This window comes from Mobula birostris, chromosome X (assembly GCF_030028105.1).
Source record: "Mobula birostris isolate sMobBir1 chromosome X, sMobBir1.hap1, whole genome shotgun sequence".
In the NCBI taxonomy this organism is placed as follows: Eukaryota; Metazoa; Chordata; class Chondrichthyes; order Myliobatiformes; family Myliobatidae; genus Mobula; species Mobula birostris.
Window position 1 is genome coordinate 78,236,213 of NC_092402.1, and position 22,759 is coordinate 78,258,971.

The following is a 22,759-nucleotide window of genomic DNA, read 5'->3' on the forward strand; positions in this document are numbered from 1 at the left end:
AGGTGCTCTGGTTTCCTTCTACATAGAAATATATTAGGTACACTTGTATACCTGCTTTTTAATGCAAATATCTAATCAGCCAATCATGTGGCAGCAACTCGATGCACAAAAGCACGCAGACGTGGTCAAGAGGTTCAGTCCAAACACCAGAATGGGGAACAAATGTAATCTAAATGACTGACCGTGGATTGATTGTTGGAACCAGATGGGATAGAAACATAGAAAACCTACAGCACAATACATGCCCTTCAGCCCACAATGCTGTGCCAAACATATACTTACTTTAGAAATTACCTAGAGTTACCCATAGCCCTCTACATGGCTATTTGGTAGATTAATTTGCCTCTCCAAATTGCTCCTCCTGTCAGTGGGTAACAGGAGAAATGGGGTGGTGAGAGGGAAGTTACACAGTTGTGAATGGAAAAGCGAGATTAAGTTACGTGGGTCCTTAATGGTCAGATATGATAGCCAATGGACCTGTTTCTATGCACAATGATTCTTGTTTCAATGACCTGCTGAGTTCTCAAACCCGGTTCAGTGTTAGAAAAAATATTGCATTGGTACTTCATTCATTTAGACTTGCCCATTTTTTCTCTACTCTTATTTTCGAGAGAAATCAGTGCTTTGTTGGAATATGGTCATTCTACAATTGATTATTTTATTCTGTCCTGCACCAAGTATTTGTGTGAGCTTCAACTGAGAGCGCCATTGGCTATTTGACAGTTAGATGGATTAGTGTGAACAAATTTGACCCATTTCCACAAAACTTACAATTCCATTCGAGGAAAGGAACAGTAAAAGATTGGCAGGGAGGGAGAGGAGCACGGTCTGGCAGCTGATGGGTGAATCCAGGTGAGGGGGAAGATAAATAGGTGGGGGGTGGAAGTGGGAATTATGTGAGAAACTGAAAGGTGATAGGTGGAAGAGGAAAAGGGCTGAAGAAGATGGAATCTGATGGCAGAGGGCAGTGGGATGTGGAATAAAGGGAAGGAGATGGGGAAAACCACAGGGAGGAAGGTTTAGGTGATTTGTTGGTTTTGAATACAGGGGAGGAGAAAAAAGGGGTACTGGGGCCAGAGGATAGAGGAAACTTGGGTGGGGAGATGGAGAAGTAGTTACTGGAAGATAGAGAAACTGATGTTGGTGCTGTCAGATTAGAGACTACCAAAATGGAATTTGAGGTGTTGTTTCTTTTAATCTGTTTCTAACCTCAACTTGGCAGTAGATGAGGCTGCAAACAGACGTATCATTTGGGAATGGGAAATGGAATTAAAATGGCTGGTCACAGAGAGATCCTGGCTGTTATGGCAGATGGAGTGATAGTGCTGAACGAAGCAACTTCCCCCATTCTGCATTGGGTCTCACTAACGTAGAGGAGGGAGTACCGAATGCAATAAATGACACTGGTAAATTCACATCTGAAGTGCTACCTCACTTGGAATGACTGTATAGGACCCTGGATGGTGGTGAAGGTGGTGGTGTGACACAGCACAATTCAATGTTCAAAGTACATTTATTACCAAAGTATGTATATAACATTGAGTGTTGTGTGTGTTGATATAACATTGAGATTCACCTTCTTGTAGGCAGCCACAAAACAAAGAAAACCCCATACAACTCGACCATCAGGTTAGGTTTTTAACTAATATATTTTCTTCCAAATGTAGAACCTGGCTGATAATAACAAATTCACTAATGACTAGGATTCTAACCCCAGGCTTTCTAGTTCCTGGTCAGCTTAGAAAGTTGGAAAAGCCTAAATAAAATCACTCAAAGTTCCTGTCCAGAAATGATGAAAATAAAATGTGTACAGATAGAATATTAAAGTGCTGGGACATGCCTGAAGGGTCAAACGAGCTCTAATTTTCAATAGGGATAGAAGTTCCTCTTTTGTTTCTCACACCAAACACATAATAATGGTGATGCACGCTGCTTCTGAAATTCACTTCTACTGAAGTCCGTAGAATTGAAATTGCAATCCAAGCTGTTGCAAGAGCAAAGTAACTGAGGTTGATTGTTCTGAGTCCACAGACCACACCTGTCTAGACAACATAATTAGTTTCTGAGCCACGATATTACAGTGAACTCTTGATTGAACTATCTTTTCCTTTTACAGGTGAATTTGTTGCCTGCATTCCAGGTCCGTTATAGAAAATGGCAGTCAAATGTTCATCACGGCACACAGCTGAATCTGATATCAGGGACCAGCAAGAGCTCCCAATCAGCCAAATGGAGAGCAAGTGGTTTGAGATCACTGAAAACAAACGCTGCATGAAGATGTCTCTCCCAGTGAAAGTTTTAACTGAGGGAACAGCAAAACAAGAAATGGATAATAATGGGAGCAAATTTTCTTATATTGCTCAGGCAACAGGTAAGCAGAAAGACCTGTTCTTGTGCAGCATTAAATTATGCTTAAGTTACGTAAATCACTAATTAAAATTTAGCAGCAGTCAATTAAAATCACAAACAGGCCAAGGTGGCTTTTTTCACCGCTGTAATCATTCTTAGGAGTTGCCTGAACCAATTAAAAATTTGTCAATAGGTGTGCCTTTTCTCACTGGAGATTTTCTTTTATTGTTAAAAGTTGTTCACTGTTTAGCTGCCACACTGAAACAGAAATAGAAATTACTCCAACCCATCGTTAGCATTGTGTCAATAGTAGCAACTGATAACTGGGTTGTTAGCATTAATGAACATCACCCACATTTTCCCCTTATTACGGAGGCAGTGTATGCAGAGGAAGCGTTTAGATTCATTCCCCTTTTTGTATTTTTTTTTCAATTAACTGAATGCCAATTTAATATTTAAAAAAATGGTAACTGAAGTGAAATCTTCCTGACTATGGAAACAAACTTAACAGTGTAACTGAAAACATGAGCATGTTATGAGACAAAGAGAAATCACACACTGCTAGATTCCTTGACCACCTGGTGCTTGATGCCTAAGGACTTAATTTCCTTGAGATTGCTAATTGCTGTCAACTCAGGAAAAGCTTTTTTTTAAAAAAATCAAAATTGGGTCGAGGCCTGCCTAATTATTGTAACTTGGTTTGGACAGATTCTTGAACTTGGCCTGGTAGGACATACATGGGGCCCCCTCTTGCAATACTTAATAGACTATTTATCCTTGTAGGTATCGGAAACCAGAAGCTCATACCCAGTTGTGAGAAGCCGCAATTCATAGCCACACCTAACAGTTACAGGTAAGAAGTTTTCAGTAGTTTTGTGCTTACCCAGTAACAATTCATTGATGATTGAACTGAAGGAAGAGGAGGCTGGCAGAAGTGCTCATCTTGCAATAGGGCATTGGCTCAGAAAAACATGATTGTTGAGAGGTTAACCTGATGACAGTGAAAATGAATTAAATAAATAAGCTATTAGACCAAGCCACACATCAAAGTTGCTGGTGAACGCAGCAGGCCAGGCAGCATCTCTAGGAAGAGGTACAGTCGACGTTTTGGGCCGAGACCCTTTGTCAGGTGTTGCTTGAAATTCCAGCAGCTGCAGATTTCCTTGTGCTTGCGAAGCTATTAGACCAGCCTGGGATGGGAGTGTAGAAGGCTGATGAAAGTAGCAGAGGCTTGGAAGAACCTTCAGAAGTAGTCCCTGGTACTCCTCAAATCTATTCTATTATTCAGTCAGATCATGCCTCATTTGTATCTCCTATTCATTCACACACCTTTGGTCCATATCCCTTCAAGTGATTGTCTCAGGGGAAAAAATGCATCAGTCTCCATCTTATAACAATTTGGGGAAAGAGGAGAGTTCCAGAGTTGCGCACCTATTGTGTAAAACAGTGTTTCTGTTTTCATTCTCCATCTCCTTGGTTATAGTTGTAAAACTTTACCCACTTGATCCTGATTTCCCCGAAAGAACAGTCTTCTCGCAAACTAACACTGGATCATTTTATCAGCTGACATATCATCCTTCTAAATTCCAGGCCTATAAACTGCTTGTGCAACTTGGGCTGATTTTTAAAAAATTTTGTATAAAGTTATCTGCAGCATTCAATTAAGAATGTTACAATTTAGGGTATATTCTTTAACCAGATAGTTTTCCTTTCTAGTAATCGTGCAGAAAGATCAAACTTAGAAAATGTTCCAAACAATGTGGCAAAAGTGGCTGAAGGGAAGCTGCCTCAGCTACAGCAAGACCAGCAACTCAATAAGTATCCCAGGAGGAAACGCAGGAGGAGAAAATCCAAACACAAGACCAAAGCATCACAAAAGCAATCAAAGACCCCCGAGCAAGAGAGCTGCCCCCCAATACCAGTACAAGTAGGTAGCAAATTTTCTCTAATCTTAGATTCTGTAATGTTATAAGCATATTCCTAATTTCCTTCGATTACAGATTGCAAATATGAACTTGAATCATAATCTGTTTGATCAACAATGATGTATTTTTGAAACATGAAATGAAGTTTTGTTCATTTAATTACTTTTTCATTTGCATTCCATCATGTGTCCTGGGTTGTTTTTGGTACGTTAATGGCATCATAAAAATAGAGTTTTGTTCTGTGTGAGTGGCTTATTCAGTTGGAAGGCTCTCTGTGCCAGATCCAGATTGCACAATCAACCAGATTTCACAATCCCCCAGATTTCATTGGAAGCTACAGGAATGAGAAACCAGGATAGTGTGGAATGAGCTGCCAGCACAAGTGGTACATGCGAGCTTGATTTCAATGTTTAAGAGAAGTTTGGATGGGTACATAGATGGGATGGTATGGAGGGCTATGGTCCGGGTGCAAGTTGATGGGACTAAGCAGTTTAAATGGTTTGGCATTGACTAGATGGGCTGAAGGGCCTGCTTATCTGGTGTACTTTTCAATAACTCTGAATCTAAGAACTTTTCTGCTTTAACTTCAAGACATCAGAATCCGTTGATTTATTTCCACTAGTTAACCTGACCTATTAAATTCCCAAGTAATCAATTAAAGTGTCCAATTAGAATCTAATATCCACCACATTAGTTACAGAAAGGGGAACAGCTTGAATTTAATTACATATAGGTTAAAATGGAAAATTATTAAACTGGTCACTCATAACATATCATCCTGATTTTCTAAACTAGATTACCTTAGTCACTCTTATTATGAAACTGACTTGATGACTGCATATAGCAGACAAATTGCAGCCACTTTCCATAAGTTGATGCTGAGCAAATTAGCCTCTTCTACATTTTGGCAGGGCATTCAAATATCAAAGTACATACATGTCACCATATACAACCCTGAGATTCATTTTCTTGTGGACATACTCAGTAAATCCAATAACCATAATAGAATCAATGAAATACCTCACCCAATAGGGTGGACGACCAGTGTGCAAATACAAAAAGAGTCCTTGAAAGTGAATCCATAAGTTGTGGGAACAGTTCAGTAATGGGGCAAGTGAAGTTATCCCCTCTGGTTCAAGAACCTAATAGTTGAGGGGTAATAAATGTCCCTGAACCTGGTGTTGTGAGTCCTGAGGCTCTTGTATGTTCTTCCTGATGGCAACAGCAAGAAGAGAGCATGACCTGGGTGGTGGATGCTGCTTTCCTGCAACAGCGCTCCATGCAGATGTGCTCAGTGGTGGGGAGGGCTTTACCTGTGTTGGGCTGGGCCGTATTCACTACTTTTTGTAGGATTTCCCATTCAAGGACAGTGGTGTTTCCATACCAGGCTGTGATGCAACCAGTCAATATATTCTACCACACATCTATAGAAGTTTGTCAATGTTTTTGGTGACATGCCAAATCTTCGCAAACCTCTAATAATGTAGATGCGCTGCTGTGCTTTCTTTGTAATGGCACTCATTCAGAACAAGAGACTTAAGTAATAATACTGACAATAATTAGTTCAGTATGTGTAATCTTAATATACGCAATTGCTGTGGATGTTTTGGCAGCTCTGGCTTAGTTGGATATTTTACCAGAGATTTTATCACATGATCACTTAGCTTCCAATATATTCATCTTTGTGCACTTTATTTATTGCCTAATGTGTCTGTGCTGACATCCAAAATAAGTGTGTATGGATTTGATCACTTGATTGGATGACCAAGAGAAAAACTTCTTTTCTTAACAGTACCTTTCCCAACTACACTTTATAGCCAATGAACTATTTTAAAATATAGCCTCTTTTACAATGTAAACTCTAAGGCCTATGAATTAATGAACTTCATTATTTTTATTTGTAGGAAGATGATGCTGAAAATAGCACCTCTGATTTTTGCAGCAGCACTTTGGGCAGCAGTAGCAGCCATTGCGAACTTGAACAGATGCACATTACTTCTGCCCATAGAGATACACATGGATTGTGCGGATTGGGCCTGCAGAACCGATTACGGGAAGATAAAAGAATTGAAAATATATTTTTCAATATCAAGCACTTCAGTGGTGGAGTTAAGAAATCTAATGTCAGACCCATTCCTTCTTCGATCATGCAAAATGACAGCCTCGTGCATAACTTTGAGCGGAAATTAAATTTGAATTTAACACCACTACCTGACGTGAAGCAGGTCAACGTGGATGGGGGACACAAAAAGCAAGGGATTTCTTTTAACAATAATGCGGCCATGCTCTATATCAATGATGTGGGAGGAGACACTGGAATACGTATTCCTGATTCAATCAGCGCAGAAGAGACATCACCACCACAGCTTTCTGCCTCCCAATCAATTGCAAGCAAAGGCTGTGTCATCTCTGAGAACTTAAGGTGCTTGACAATGCCAGCCCTGCGATGGGCAAAATACTCAGAAGGGTGGAAACAGAGTGAAAGACTTCCAGAAACCAATGAGGGTGTCCTTCAACATGAGGTGTGTAATACACTAATTCAAGGTGTTGAATTGCACATTTTTTCACTCCAGTATGTATCGGATACTCCAGCCTGACTCGTATAATTTATGGCAGCATCCAGTGAATTTGCCAATATGAGTCCCTGTTTTTATCTTAATGGTTGGTTATTGAGTGACTTCAGTCTTGTCATCAAGAGAAAGCTTTACGCATTTTATTTAGTGATACAGTAGGCCCTTCTGATCCTTTGAGCCACACCACCCCAGCAAACCCCAACAAACCTGATTAACCCTAACCTAACCATGGGAGAATTTACAATGACCAATTAACCTCAGTACACCTTTGGACTGTGGGAGGAAACTGGATCACCCAGAGAAAACCCAGGCATTCCACGGGGAGGACGTACAGAGATTCCTTACAGAATGGCACCGGAATTGAACTCCGGAATGCTCTGAGCTGTAATATCATTGTGCTAACTGCTACTCTACTGTGGCACCCAAATCAATTTCTTGAGTTATGAATGAAATGTTATATCCGGAAGGCCAAAAAGAAATTCCATATATTCTGTCGTGCTTATTATGCCCCAAACAAACTGGATGATGAGTCTTGTCTCATTATTGTGTTACTGTTTTCTTGTAAGCAAATATGTAGACAATTTGTGCACAAGGTCCCACAACAAACCGTTGAATTGGTTCCATTGATTTAGAAATTAACCTTGGCCAGTGTGATCACCTTTCATGTAATCAGAAAGGCTTTAAGGATTACTTTATACCCACCTAAATATATGCTGTGAATTTGCATAATGAAGGTAACATTTGTAATAATGCTGTGCTGCACTGAAACATCAGCGTACTTACGCACTTGACTCTTGGAGTGGGTTTCAGTGCACAAGCTTCTGATTCAGGCAAAGCTGACCAATTCAGCCAAGTAGGTAAACTCCTGTTTCTGAGATGAAAGTATGATTGGCATTCTAAACTGTTAGAATTTAACACAGTCGACATTTATTTGCCTTGAAATTCATCCCCAGCTGGTAACCAGTTAAATAGAAGCAACTGCCTATAGTATCCCACCTCCTGAAATTAGGTTTCATTGCTACAAAAGAGCTAGATCTCAATACTACAAACATAAAATGTGTTTAATGCTATAAACCAGAGATTATTTTGCAGGGATTGAGTTTTTTAACTATGTTATTACTGGTTAACCCTTCTCTTTCACTGTCCAGAAACTGAAGCCTGTGGATCATCAGTATAAAGAGAACTTGCAGTGGTCAATCTGCTCCAATCGGCTGGGAGTTGGAACATTTGGGGAGGTGTATATGGCAAAAGATCACTCTACTGATTTCACTTGTGCTGCTAAACGGGTAGGTTTGTTCAACTGGAAGTGTACTCAGTGAAGTACCTAGGTAGAAATTGATGCAATTGCACAAGTTGTATTTGCTAAGCTGTTGGACTAAAGTTCCTCCAGTTTTGAGTGTAGTTCAGTTGTCTGGAAATTGAATTTGACCTCTAGTTTTGGAAACAATTTTAAAAGTGACCTGGGCACTTGCCAGTGGTGCTCAATCTAATCCCACTTCAGACTGCTTGTTTAAGTCTTAAACCTTGCAATTAAACCCTTAATGTAAACATTAATGGCCCAAACAATAATAAGTTTGCAAATATCATGAACATTGCAAAATAAGGCTGGGAAAATCCTGCACACAAGCATCAACATCAGAATGGACATGCTTTAGTTTTTGTTTCACTGGTGATCTGAGCAAGTTATTTTTGTACTCACCATAAAACAATTTTCTGAACTGATTAGTACAATGTTTAGTTGTTAAGCAGTGAAAAACAGTTAACTTGCATCACTTTCAAATTAATAAACAGCCAGATCCCTGATGTCCAGAACAAATTTTGTAAAAATCATGATTTCAACTAGGGATGATTTCTCTCAGGGAAAATCAATTTTGCACCACTTGTTGGAAAAAAGCAAGGGTTTTAATCCAGCTTCTATACTGTACATAATACATTCTTTGATTTAAGCATATCATATATTGGAAGAAAAGCATGATTCTTTCTGAGGATCTAACAGCATGTGCCTCCTTTCCTAGATTCATGTGAGCAAGTTCCAGCCACAGGAGTTGTTGAATTGGAGCAAGTTGGACTCTCCACGAGTTGTTCCTCTTTATGGAGGAGTACGAGAGGGAGAGATGATCACTCTGTTTATGCAGTATATTCAAGGTGAGCTCCCTATTTCACATTTTGTGGGAATATTTAGTATTCAATTTTAGCAGGATCACTGTTGGTTCAAGTAATCAACCACAATGATACTCTAATCTGAGTGGCTAAGGGAATAGAGATTTGATTTGATATAATAAATTCAGTTGGTACCATGACAGTCCCATTTGTTTGCAAACCTGTTTTACTTGGAAATATTTCAGCCTAGAAATTCTAGTGCAGCCAAATATGAATGCTTGATGGCTAAAGCCGCATCATGCAAACATTGTTGTGGGGGGCATTCTGCAATGATGGACTGGATGTAGAGATTAGGATCTTGAGTCAGTTGATTGGGAATTCAAGGCCAAAATCAGGTTTTGGAGTGCTGGGGACCAGTTGGAGCCTGGATCTGGCCTGGTGGGAGGACCTTGGTTGTGAATTCAATATTGTTGGGGAGGAATCTGAAAGGTCAAAATAAGTTTAGGACTTGTGTTGGTGGGGTCTCAAAAGAATCAATGCAAGGTGATTCCATTTTATATGAACAAGGGTAATTTGTGCAAAACTTTAATATCTATGATGGTGCATTTGACCCAGAAGTGGTTATAATCTCACTCTGCTCTGGGGACAGAAATCAGTGAGATCTGTTTTGAGCTTCTGGTCCACAAGCTCCCTACAAGGAAGCACTTCATGAACCATCTCTTTGTCCCTTTGACCAACTTTGCTCACGATTCATAATGTTTTTTTTTGATGGGTGCATCCTATATCATCTATTACACTTTGGTAATGCTTTTTAGAATGGTTTCATTAAAGAAGCTTTATAAATGAAAGTTGCTGTAGAGAACCCATACTTAATAATGAATCAAGGTCAGAAAGAGGCCAAGTGAAACTTCCAAGTGATAGTTGAATGGCATAAGTTTTAAGTGGCGGAGATTTGTTCTGTGCTAATGCTAAGTATGCAATATAATGGTGACAGCACGTTATGTTCTGCTTCTGGAATTCAGTTCCATCAAAGTCAAATAATCTTCATAAAACCAACTGTTTCTAGATAAAAGTGAACGTAGAATTACAGGTCAGTATTCAGAAAGTTCTGGTAAAATGTAGTAAGGTAATCAGCATTTAATAAAATAGATTAGATGAACAATAGACTAATGTGCGGTTTCTTATTTAAGGTGGTTCGGTGGCACAGCTAATTGAGAATAGAGGACCTCTTCCTGAAGCTGTGGCTCTGTATTATACAAGCCATGTGTTAGAGGCATTGGAACATCTACACTCCCTTGGAATTATACATGGAGATGTTAAAGGTAAAATCATAATAGGATAGAAGTTACTATTTAATTCCATTATTACTTTTGCTTCAGGTTTTAGTCATGACACAGAATTAGTTGTACTATCGCCCGTGTGCACATTCGTCTTTCTCCACCTAATCAACTGTAATTTTACTCTAATCCTGTTGATATTGTACAATTTAAAAGCTGAAACTTTATTTTGAATTTGTCCACACATCTGATATAGCAGAATCTATCCCATTAACTACTTGTTTTTACAGCGGATAATGTACTAATATCACAGAACGGTCGAGAGGTTTACCTCTGTGACTTTGGACATTCAAGACAATTAAATCCAACAGGAAGCAGCACAACATATGCAGGTATGATTTGGTTATATGTGAGTGCTGAGTTCATTGATTTAGGCTTGTAAGGGACTTTGAGTGGAGTGAAAGGAGTGAAACTGAAGGATGATGAGATTAGAGTTGTGATTAACTATAATCAGTTATTTTAAGAGGCAGCCTCTGGATAAACAGATGGTTATTTGTTAACTGGCTCCATGATTGAGTTGTAGTTGTCTAATGGAGATTCAAAATGCAGCAAATTGCATATCTTAAAAGAGAGCAGTTATGAAGGCAATGCGGGTCTGAAATAGGTGCTTGTGTTGGATTATGAATAAGATTGCTCTGTTCTGAAAACTCCTCCCAAAAGTCTCACAGGTTTGATTCAGCAGAGATAACCACAGAGGTTCAGTTAATACCAGTGGCTTGCACAATCAAAATATGTCACTTTTCATATGGCGCATGTGTACACCCTTAATGTTTTAGGGTGAAGAGTGTGTGTGTGTGTGTGTGTGTGTGTGTGTGTAACCTCATGTTTTTCCAATTCATTCCTGGGAAAGTATCTTCTCTTAGGTGTACACTTCCCTATCTGATACCAATAATCATCTCTACCATCAAATCAATAGGTATTTGTATTCTTTTTGTCCCAATATACAGCCAGTAAATCCTTCCATAGTAGGTGGATGTTGCCATTTAAGGGATGAACCTGTTTTTATGCAGCCTAACTTTTCATTTCCCGGAATGTTATAAATAGAATTGTAAAGTAAAATTTCTCTTTTTCAGGCAGTCACTGCTTAGGCACAGTGACACATATGGCACCAGAGGTGGTTGCGGGCAGTGAATTTGGTGTCAAGGTAGACTGCTGGAGTGTTGCCTGTATGATGCTGCACATGTTAAATGGGCATCATCCCTGGAAGACTATATCAACAAAGCAACTGCTGCTAAAGGTGAGTTTAACTTTAAAAATCTACAAAAGGAGAGCTATAGAATTGTTACAGCTCTAATGTTGAGTGGGTGGCGGGTTGGAGATAAGTCTCTACCAACAGAGGTGTAAGATGCTTCCTCCCTCCGCTAGCCTGCAGGTCAAGGTGTAGCACTTGCTTAGCCTGCACCCCCCCCCCCCCCCCCAATACTCTGAAGGGTATTGATAATGGCTGGGGTTATCCATCTTGTAAAGACACTGCACAGAAGAAGGCAATGGCAAACCACTTACGTAGAAAAATTTGCCAAGATCGATCATGGTCATGGAAAGAGCATGAGTGCCCATATCTTATGACATGACACATAATGAACTAATATTGAGAGAACACCCTCTTTTGTTGTAATTAGAACATGTGTTCACACTATTGTATAATACTCGGTCTTCCAAAGGGTTTGAGGTACTAAACATTGGTGGGGAAATGTTAAGTGGAGGTTTGATTTCTCATCACAAGAAAGACAAAAGTCTGAGTGTTTTGGGTATTACAGGAGCCAAAGAACAGTATTGTGCTGTTAACTTTCAAAATCCAGTCTATCAAGCACATAAAGTGCGATTCACCTCACGCAGCAGAGAAAGTGGGGATTAATGCTACAAATATATTTCCAGTTTTATCAGTTATTGAAATTAGGCCTTGATTCAGATTCTTTTTTTTAATCACATGTACATTGAAAGATACAGTGAAATGCATTGTTTGTGTGAGCAACCAACACAATTTAAGAATGTGCCTGGGGCAGCCCACAAGCGTTGCCATACGTTGCAGTGCCAACATAGTATGCCCACAATATTTAGCAGAACAACGCAAGCAATAATGACAGCACAACAATAGGCACAGTAGAACCTATGAACTTAGTTCCCTTTTAAAGACTGAACAAAATTTTGTTTGATGGTGTAAATATTCATTCATTCGTTATCTGCTGTGTCGTAAGACGTAGATGATCATGGTCTTTCCATGACCATGGTTGTTCTTGGTTTGCCATTGTTACCTTCTGGGCAGTGTCTTTACAAGGTGGGTGACCCCAGCCATTATCAATACTCTTCAGAGATTGCTTGCCTGGTGTCAGTGATCGCATAACCAGGACGTGATATGCACCAGCTGCTCATGTGACTGTCCACCACCTGTTCCATGGCTTCACGTCACCCTGATTGGGGGGATAAACAGGTGATGCACCTTGCCCAAGGGTGACCTGCAGGCTAGTGGAGGGAAGAAGTGCCTTACACCCCCTTTGGTAGAGACATACAGTATCTCTGTTAAGTAAATATATACTATAATTTTTTTGACTAATTAGTTTAGCAGTGTACATACATGACTGTTAAGGTACATTACCAATACCTTACTTTTCACTTTCCTAACAGATTATGACACAGGATCCTCCAGTGAATGAAATACCACCTATGTGTAGTCCTCTCACAGCTAATGTGGTCAAGGCTGGATTAATGAAGAACCCAGGGTACAGAGCTAGTGCATCTGAACTTCATGCAGCAGTGAACAAAGCACTGGCATCATTAAGACAACGTAAGTAGAGCCATTGGCTCTGTTGTGCTTCCTTTATTTGCAGTGGAATGTTTTTGTCTAATAATGCGTTGTTGTGGCAGATGAAACTGCAGAATTGACAACAGTTGTCAAAAGTTTTACCAGGGATAAACTTGAGCTGCGTTCTGGCTGACAAGTTGCAATTCTTCTACCTTTGCTGACTGTAAAGGACTAAAGTGAATGAGATCAAAAAATCTAAGCCTTGTTCTTTGTTGGCCCCAGTCTATATCTGTGATTTCATTCCATGAAGACATTAGATGGGCTTAACTGAGAAACACACTTATGAATAATGGGTAATGTCACACAAATCCAGCAGGAAAAGTTGCTCTGTGGCTGGGGGTAAGGGACTGGGCTAATTATGGAGAGCTTTATCTTTTCTGAGCTGTAATGTCCTTCACCCTATAAGCATTCAAAAACACTGCAGGTATTTCAAGACATTTTTTGTCTTTGAGCAACTGATGACACAACATTACTGCTTTATGCTGCAGCTTTCAGGGCAGTGAAGTATTATTGGAGTCATACAGTGGCTTAATTTTAAAATGGGTAAAGTTACTCCAAAAATTGTTTTCAAGTACCTTGATCCAGAAAGCCTGAATGTCTTTTCAGGCTTTGTGCTTCTGTAATTTTGTATTAGCAGTTGACCTGACACAAAAATGGGAACTGCAGCACTGGGGATCTGTGTCCTTTTGGATCTTGGCTAGTGCAGGCAGAACATAACAAAAAATGTAGAACCCACAGTCAATCAGATGAGATTCTTGAGATACATGCATTTCTATGATTCTTTAAAAAAACGATGTGCTATATTCCTAAATAAAGAAATATTGTATCAAGGTCTATCTAAAGACATGGTTTGATGGATGTTAATATTACTACAGCATGATGGGGTCTGTATGCTCAGGCTCTGAGGTTCTGTTGCCTGATGCAAACTGTTGGTAAAAAGAGAGGGAAATCCAAGGATGACCCAGTTCATGTTCATTTTGCTTATCTTCTAGTCATCTGATAATAGGGGGAAAAGAATTTTTCATTGTGAATTTCAGAGAATGTGACTTGCTAATATTGGTATAATGCAGGGCTTCCCAACCTTTTTACTGCCATGGACCAATACCATTCAGCAAGGAGTCCCTGGACCCCAGGTTGGGAACCCCTGGTACAAAGGAAGGTGTTCTGTCCTAATGAAGGCAGGATCATAATGACTAGGGTTTGTTTTACAGGGCTTGATTTTCTTTTATTTCTTTGGTTTGTGTTGCAGGGAGTAAGGGCACTCCTCAGAGTAATCCTGTTCAAAAAGGAAGTTTTGCTGCTAAATCAGATGATGGAAACAATAAAAGTTTAATGACACCACAACCAGTAAATCAGAATGCCAGATACTACACTACCAAAGGCTGGCCTCTTCGATCAGAAACGGTGCCAGCTGCTCTGGACTCAAACAGGCACCGACTTTGCTACCCAAAGAGAGATCCACTCAACACAAACACAGTGGGTGCAGTGAAACCTCTGTTTGAGAAAAATTCGCAACAGGTCTACCGAAGGAAACCAAAAAATTGTATCAGACTAGCCTGTAACTTTGATCAGCTACATTTGAAAGATGAGAATGTTTGTTTTCCAGAAGAAGTGACAAAGCCCCTCAGTGATGAGAAAGATCCATCTATGCCTTCACCACTGATGTCACTGCCTTCATTCCAGAATAGTGAGGCAGAGAAAAAACTTGCAGAGGAATATGGGAACCTGCAAAAAGGTAACGCATTCTGCGCTTATCTCAGTAATGATGAGGAAATGCCTCTTTGCATGATAACAAGCATTTAAATATATTTTGAATGCTAAATTTACAAATTCATTGACTGCTTGTATTATGTGGTATTGTGTTTCAGAATTTTTACTTTATAACCTTTCCCAAGTATTCCCAGAAAAGTTGGAGGACCACATATTGGATGCATTAAGCAGTGATGCCTATAGCATATTGGATGATTACGACAAGGTACTACTAATACAGCAGGTTTATCCCAATGTCACTCACCATGTTGTTTGGCAAGGACAACTAGCCAAAATAGTGACAAAACTTTGTGTGTGTCATAGTCATACTTTATGGATCCCAAGGGAAATTGGTTTTCGTTACAGTTGCACCATAAATAATTAAATAATAATAAAACCATGATTAAGTAGTAATATGTAAATTATGCCAGGAAATAAGTCCAGGACCAGCCTATTGGCTCAGGGTGTCTGACCCTCCAAGGGAGGAGTTGTAAAGTTTGATGGCCACAGGCAGGAATGACTTCCTATGACGCTCAGAGTGTGTGTGTGTGTGTGTGTGTGTGTGTGTGTCTGTCTGTCTGTCTGTCTGTCTCTTTAACAAAAGATACTGATGGATCTTGTGTTAAATTGCACAGAGAGAGTTAAAATCAGGATTTTTTTCAGCAGAAGACCTATGGGATCAGATTACATAGTAAGTTACACCAAGGCAAATAAATGGTATAATCAACTGCAAATCAGGGAGTATCTGTGGTGAGACAAGCGATCTTAATTAATAGAGGAATTCATATTGAAAAATGGTAATGAAAGTGTGATGACAAGAAATGTGTGACCAAGGGGAAGATTTGTTTTAATAAATCATAGGGAGATAAAGTTGAAAGTAAGTTTACTATCAACATACATGTATGTCACTATGTACAACCCTGAGATTTGTTTTCTTGGGGCATATTCAATAAATCCATAATAGAATATTAACAGTAACTGAATCAGAATGTGATCATGTGTTACATGTAAGAATACCCTGCCTACTAACTCCCACCATAAACCATGACTGTACCTTGCTCATCATTGTTAAGTATATCTCAGTGAAGTGGTAACTTATCCAGCCTAATATTGCTTGTTAGGAAATTTACAATAGTCTAAAATATTTTATAATAGCTATGTAGAGGAAGGAGTAGCCTGTGCTTAAAAGGTTCCCGTGTTACACCTGACCTATCACTTGGAATGTACTGTCTTTTATCAGGATTCCCAAAAAGGAATGCCCAGTCTAAGTGGTAACTATAGTTCTGGAATTCACTCAATGTCGTGGAACAGTCACACTGATGGACTTAGCACCAGCTTTAGCCTCAGTCATCGACTAGACCACCAGCAAGATATGCCAAGTCTCTTCAATGGTAAGCAAAAAAAAAAAAAAATTGAGGCAAATACTGTTTACTCTTCCATAGATGCTGCCTGACCTGCTGAGTTCCTGCAGCATTTTGTGTGAGTTGCTCTGGATTTCCAGCGTCTGCAGACTTTCTCGTATTTGAGGCAAATATATTTATTTGGAGTTCCTAATTAAAAATTGGGCATGCAAGCAATGGAGCCGCCTTAGTTTCACTAACATGAGTGAATACTTAGTTGATACTGTAAACCATAGAAGATGGTTACAGCTACATAGGACATTGGTCAGACCCCACTTGGAGTACTGTGCTCAGTTCTGGTCACCTCACTACAGGAAGGATGTGGAAACTACAGAAAGGGTGCAGAGGAGACTTACAAGGATGTTGCCTGGATTGGGGAGCATGCCGTATGAAAACAGGTTGAGCGAACTCGGCCTTTTCTCCTTGGAGTGACAGAGGATGAGAGGTGACCTGATAGAGGTGTATAGGATGATAAGGGGCATTAATCGTGTGAATAGTCAGGGGCTTTTTCCCAGGATTGAAATGGCTAACATGAGAGGGCACAGTTTTAAGGTGCTTGGAAGTAGGTACAGAGGAGATGTCAGGGGTAAGTTTTATAATGCAGAGAGTGGTGAGCGTGTGGAATGGGCTGCCGGTAATGTTGGTCGAGGCGGATACGATAGGGTCTTTTAAGAGACTCCTCGATAGGTACATGGAGCTTAGAAAAACAGAGAGCTATGGGTAACCCTTGGTAATTTCTAAAGTAAGTACCTGTTCGGCACAGCTTTGTGGGCTGAGGGCCTGTATTGTGCTGTCGGTTTTCTATGGTTCTAAGAGAGGTGGACACTGAAACCTGAGGGAAGTTATTTTATGAAGGAAGAGATTTTCATCATGGCAGTGACATTGGTCTTAGGCATTCATACAAATCTGCCACGTTTTGCATTGTTCTTCCAATGACAGTGTAAAAATTAAATGGCTAAAGTCCAGAATGTGCTGCTGATTATCACGTGTTTCCACGCCCACCTCTGAAAGTATTAGATAACATAAATAGATGAACCCAGGAGACTGCATTGTCGTTAGTCAGGCTCATTCAATAAACAGATGCAGGGATTTAAATTACTGAAGTATAATAAAAATTAAATTAAAAGCCTTCAAGTAGATATACATATATATTTGGAATAATTTGGAGGGTAGGACAGTAGTACTTAAAATGCTTTTTATTAATTATTGCTAATAGAGAAAAGCTGAAAATCTAATAGGGTATATCTCATTATCATTACTGACATAGTTTGCTCCTAGAAATGTTCAGGCAATTGTCCTTTTAAGGAAATTCTAACAATAAGAAATTACTAAATGTGTCTCTATTGCACCTATCCCTCACCTGCATTGTCCAAAGGCAGTACCTCACCTTGGACTTGAGATCTTCTTGATCAACCAAATGATTTATGATGGTGGGCTTGATAGAATGTAATTACTAAACTGAAACGTTTTCCCTTACAATGGGTAATAAGTGGTTGGATTAATTCTGGGACGCATTTTCATGCTGCTTGCTATGAAAAGTCTCTTTAAAATGTCTTCAGGTTGCTAAGGCATGCATAAAATGAAGTTGGTTGCTGAAATAATAAAAATTGCTCTTTTTTCTGTCAGTTCTTTCATGATACACTGTCTGAGCAGGAGTCAATTAAGAAAATTTGAGATACATTTTTGCATAACCTGGTCAGATTTCCGGTGTTGTTTTGTAGGGGTTTACATTGGCAAACAGTGTATTGATTACAAATTGGGATTAGCATTCAGCTTCTGGATCTTCTGCTAGAAGACATGGCTGGATCAAAGTTGAAAGTAAATTTATTATCAAAGTACGTATATATCACCGTATACTACCCTTTGATTCTGTCTATGACAGTGCTGTCATCAGGAATCAATTAAAAATATGGCATTGGAGCTGTCCTTGCCTCATAGTCATAAATGTAGAGCGGGGGCTACACACACACAGCCTTGTGGTTTATCTGTGCTGATGGAGATTGTGGAGGAAATGTCATTGCCAATCTAAACTGACGGGGTCTGCAAGTGAATAAATCAAGAATCCAGTTGCACAAGAAGGTATTGAGGCCCAGGACTTATAGACAATAGGTGCAGGAGTAGGCCATTCGGCCCTTCGAGCCAGCACCACCATTCACTGTGATCATGGCTGATCATCCACAATCAGTATCCAGTTCCTGCCTTATCCCCATAACCTTTGATTCCGTTATCTTTAAGAGCTCTATCCATCTCTTTCTTGAAAGCATCCAGAGACGGCCTCCACAGCCTTCTGGGGCAGAGCATTCTATATATCCACCACTCTCTGGGTGACGTGGAGCTTATTGATTAATTTTGAGGGGATGCTGGTGCTGAATATTGAGCTGTAGTAAATAAAGAGCATCCTGATGTATGCATCGCCTTTGTCTACGTGTGCCAGGGCTAAGTGAAGAGCCAATGAAATGGCATTTGCAATTGACCTGTTGTGATGGTAGACAAATCGGAGTGGATCCAAGTCACTCCCCAGTAAAGAATCGATTTGCTTCATGACCAACATCTCAAAGCACTTCTTCACAGTAGATGTAAATGCTACTGGACGATAGTCATTGAGACAGACTATCACTGTTCCCTCTAAACTGTGCGGCTGTGCTTATACGCAGTAATTAAAATGCTCCTACCTTTGAAATAGCCTTTGTTGCCGCATAGCTGGAATTGTATTTCATTATATGCTTCAATTAATAAAATCAAAAGTATGTGACTTTTCAATTTTCATTCTAAATATTCATAATATGCATATTACAGAAAAAATACACTTAAAGTACCATGCAGTTTTCAGGCTGTGTAAAACTTTTCTGCTTAGAGCAATGGGTGGTCTGCACAGCTGTTTTATAAATAAATAAATTAGTGGGAGACTGAAATTACAGGGTCATTGGGGGCTGTGAGAGTTTGTAAAAGTGCCTCTATGTTCTGTTGGTCAAATGAGCATAAAAGGCATTGAGCTCATCTGGGAGCGAAACAGTGTTGTCGCGTATGCTGTTTCTTTCTTGTGGATGGTCGAAAGTCTATGACGATATTCTGTTATTTTTTATTTTAGGCATTGAAGCCAGGATTCACACATTCAGTGGGGAGTGTCTGATTGTCCATGATGTGCGAAGAGCTACAGTTGGTCAGGTGGCCACTGGAATTAGTAATCTGGTAAGTTTTCTTCACCCCTGAAGGAGAGTTTATATGGTCCCCACTGCTTTCAAACTGCCTTTTTGCTGTTGAGCCACAATAGATTATACCTGCACTGAACTTCAATTCTAATCTTTGTTTCTACCGCAACTGGAGCTACTTAACATTCTTGTCAGCAAAAGGGAGATTTTATAACTGAAATTGCACATTATTCAGGTGTTAATTAGTTGGCAGTTTATGAATTTGTAGCCTTTTAACAATTGACTCCATTCTTCATTTCACGCTACAATGGAATTACTTTTATTCCTTAATACAGTGGTTGAAGGAAAAGCATTTATTAGAGCTTTGTTTACATAAATGAGGTTGGGAAATCCTGTAGACTTAAATTGCCCAGAATCGCTTAAATTATTGTAGGTCTCACTGTTTTGGTTGACTATATTAGTACTTATAAATAATCAGGAAAATAATACTGACACATGCAGCAACCTGTGACCCAGCTCCATTTATTGGGCATTGACCAATTTTCCAGTCCCGATGAAGGGCCTCAGCCTGAAATATCAATTGTTTATTCATTTCCTTAGATGCTGCCTGACCTGCTGAGCTCCTCCAGCATTTTGTGCGTGTTGCTCTGGATTTCCAGCACCTACAGAATTTCTCTTGTGCTCAGTTTTCCATATTACATTTGCTGATGCATATTTATCAGTCTTGTATAAAAATTTAACAATTGACCTTGCATGCGTCGCTTGCCATTTGCAAGAGAGAATGGATAGTCTAAGAAATTGAAATTGTATAATGTTTAATTTATCATTTTAAAAATTGACTTTAGAGATCTAGGTGCCACTGGCAAGGCTATTATTTATTACTGTGAATACCTGAGTGGGGGTTTGGGGTTAGTGGTGAACCACCTGCTTAAACTTCCCATTCCTTCCAGTTAAGGTACTCTCTCTGCTGTTAGCAGACAATTCCATGATTTGGATCCTGTGATAATAAAGGGCTGGCAAGCTATTTCCAACTCTAGATGGTTTTCAACTGAGTTAGGGATGGGGAAGATGGAATTTGTAGGAAGTTTTGTTTCCATACGAATATTGCCTTTGTATTTCTTGGTAATAGAGAACATGGATTTGGGATGTCCTTTCAGAACGACATGACCAAGTAACTGCAGTGCATTTTGTAGTTGGAGCACATTGCAGTCACTGTTTTAACATGAAAGGAATGAATTTTTAGGATGATCGATGGATACCAATCAACGGGGCTGTTATTTCCTTGATGGTGGTGGTGTTGCACTGATCCAATTTACTGAAGACCATTTCATCACACTCTAAATTTGTGCCAGACAGCTGAAGGAGTGGGTGTGCTGGATGTGAATCAGTCACTGCAGAATACCCTGCTTCTGTACTTCTCTCAGAGCCAGAGTATTTATGTGTCTGTCTTGTTGAGTTTCTGTTAATGGTGATTTTCCCAGTATGTTGACTGGGGGACCCATCAACAGTAATGCCACTGAATGTCAAGGATAGCTGGTTAGACTCTTGTTGGAGATGGGCATTGCCTAGTACTTTATTTGCCATGTATTAGCCCATGCCAGAGTGTTGTCTATTTCTTGCTGCATGTTGGCATAGGCTGCTTCACTTGCTGAGGAGTTGGAAATAGAGTAGAACATAGTGCAATGTGAATATCCCCACTGCTGACCTTCTGATGGAATAAAAGTCATTGAAAATGGTTGGGTCTTAGTTGCTTTCTGCAGTGATGTCCTAGGACTGGGATGACTGACTTCCAGTAACTGCATTCATCTACAATTCCAGCTATTGCAGTGATTTCTTTCTGATGCACATTGGCTTTGGGTTTACCTTGATTCCATATTTGGTCAAATGATGGTGGGACCTCGAGGTCTCCCCCTCCCACCTCAACTATAGAATTCAACACTGTGTTCCATGTTTGAACCAAGCTGTAATGTGGTCTGAAGCTGAGTGGTCCTGTAGAAATCAACAATGTTTGTCAGTGTGTAATCCTTTTTATGGCCGGGCAATACCTTGGGCCGCTTTCCGCATTGTAAATGCTAGTGTTGTAACTGTACTGGAACAGCTTGTTTGGAAACACAGCTAGTTCTGGAGTGCAGTTCTTCAGTACTACACTGAGTATTGCCTTGTTCTATATTTGATGTATCCAGTACTCAAATTGGTAATGAAGTTGTGTAGTTAGAGTAACAATATGGAGTAAATATTTGGGCTTGTCTCTGCTTTCTGGTGATGTTTTTGCAATATTTACATTTTTGAGATTCCCAAGGAGACAAGGTTTCCTACCTTTTTTTTCTACTGGAGGTGCTGTCAATGAAGGGGCAGTTCTTCATGTGAAAAGTTAGCATGAAAGTGCAAAACCAGTCATGCTAGATGTTAGAGGAACAGGACCGTATCTGAAAGACACAACTTTCCCAAGAACACACACAATTGCGGGTTTTGAAGTAGAAATTAGAATAATGGTGATTAGACCATGGTGATTCAGCTATTTCTGATTGGCAGGAAGGGACACAGATTTAGAAGGATAACACTAGCTGGATCAAGGCCCACTCCAGAAGTTTCTGTTAATAATTTAATGCATTGCTGGCTTGCCCAGATAACTTTGCCTTTGAAGCTGTACTAAAATTATTTCCCAGAATTGGACAGCTTGAAACCCTCTAGTCCAGCATCCTTGGGATCTGACTGGTGCCAGACCACAAAATCTGGATCACAGAAATTGCTTGTGACCATTTTCTTCTGAGCATGAGAACAGTCACTTTCTAAGTATAAATTCTCAGTTGGTAACACAAGGTTTCCAGGAACTATCTATAATCTAAAGTTTTTGTAAACTGTCGGCCAAGATTGCTGTAGGCTATGATTGTAAAAGTTGAACTGGCGGGGTAATTAGCTACAGATTAGTACAGATCTTCGTTAGATCTTGGGTAGAATTAGTTAATTAGTATGGATTTGTATGAGGGTTTCCAAGCATTTTGGACCACCAAATGCTGGATCACAGAATTTTAACCTGTACTTCGATTCAAGTTTTGAATTACAAAGAAAGAGTTCAAAAACTACTGGTTACTTTACTTGGAAATTGAAGTTCAAAGTAAGTTTATTATTAAAGTACATATGTCACCATATTCAACCCTGAGACTAATACTGAATAAATCCAAAATAGAATAATAACCATAATTGAATCGATGAAAGACTGCACCGACTTGGGTGTTCAAGAATTTGTGCAAAGGACAGCAAAGTGTGCAAATACAAAAAACTAATAGTAAATAAATAAGCAATAACTATTGAGAGGATGAGATGAACAGTCCTTGAAAGTGAGTCCATTGGTTATGGGAAAAGTTCAGTGATGGGTG

General features: G+C 39.7%; 1 protein-coding gene across 3 annotated transcripts in view; it reads left to right on the top strand.

Annotated features, from left to right (window-relative positions):
• map3k14a (mitogen-activated protein kinase kinase kinase 14a) overlaps positions 1-22,759 on the top strand; it is a 55,190-nt gene that overhangs the window by 26,882 nt on the left and 5,549 nt on the right. For all 3 annotated transcript variants that reach the window (XM_072248651.1, XM_072248653.1, XM_072248652.1), the window contains 14 exons: positions 2,117-2,371; positions 3,133-3,202; positions 4,066-4,276; positions 6,179-6,796; positions 7,996-8,133; positions 8,863-8,992; positions 10,138-10,269; positions 10,515-10,616; positions 11,358-11,521; positions 12,907-13,066; positions 14,334-14,819; positions 14,953-15,059; positions 16,074-16,224; positions 19,322-19,422. In XM_072248651.1, the coding sequence (XP_072104752.1) occupies positions 2,155-2,371; positions 3,133-3,202; positions 4,066-4,276; positions 6,179-6,796; positions 7,996-8,133; positions 8,863-8,992; positions 10,138-10,269; positions 10,515-10,616; positions 11,358-11,521; positions 12,907-13,066; positions 14,334-14,819; positions 14,953-15,059; positions 16,074-16,224; positions 19,322-19,422 (2,787 nt within the window). In that variant the 5' untranslated portion in view covers positions 2,117-2,154. The remainder of the gene's footprint in view (positions 1-2,116; positions 2,372-3,132; positions 3,203-4,065; positions 4,277-6,178; positions 6,797-7,995; positions 8,134-8,862; positions 8,993-10,137; positions 10,270-10,514; positions 10,617-11,357; positions 11,522-12,906; positions 13,067-14,333; positions 14,820-14,952; positions 15,060-16,073; positions 16,225-19,321; positions 19,423-22,759) is intronic.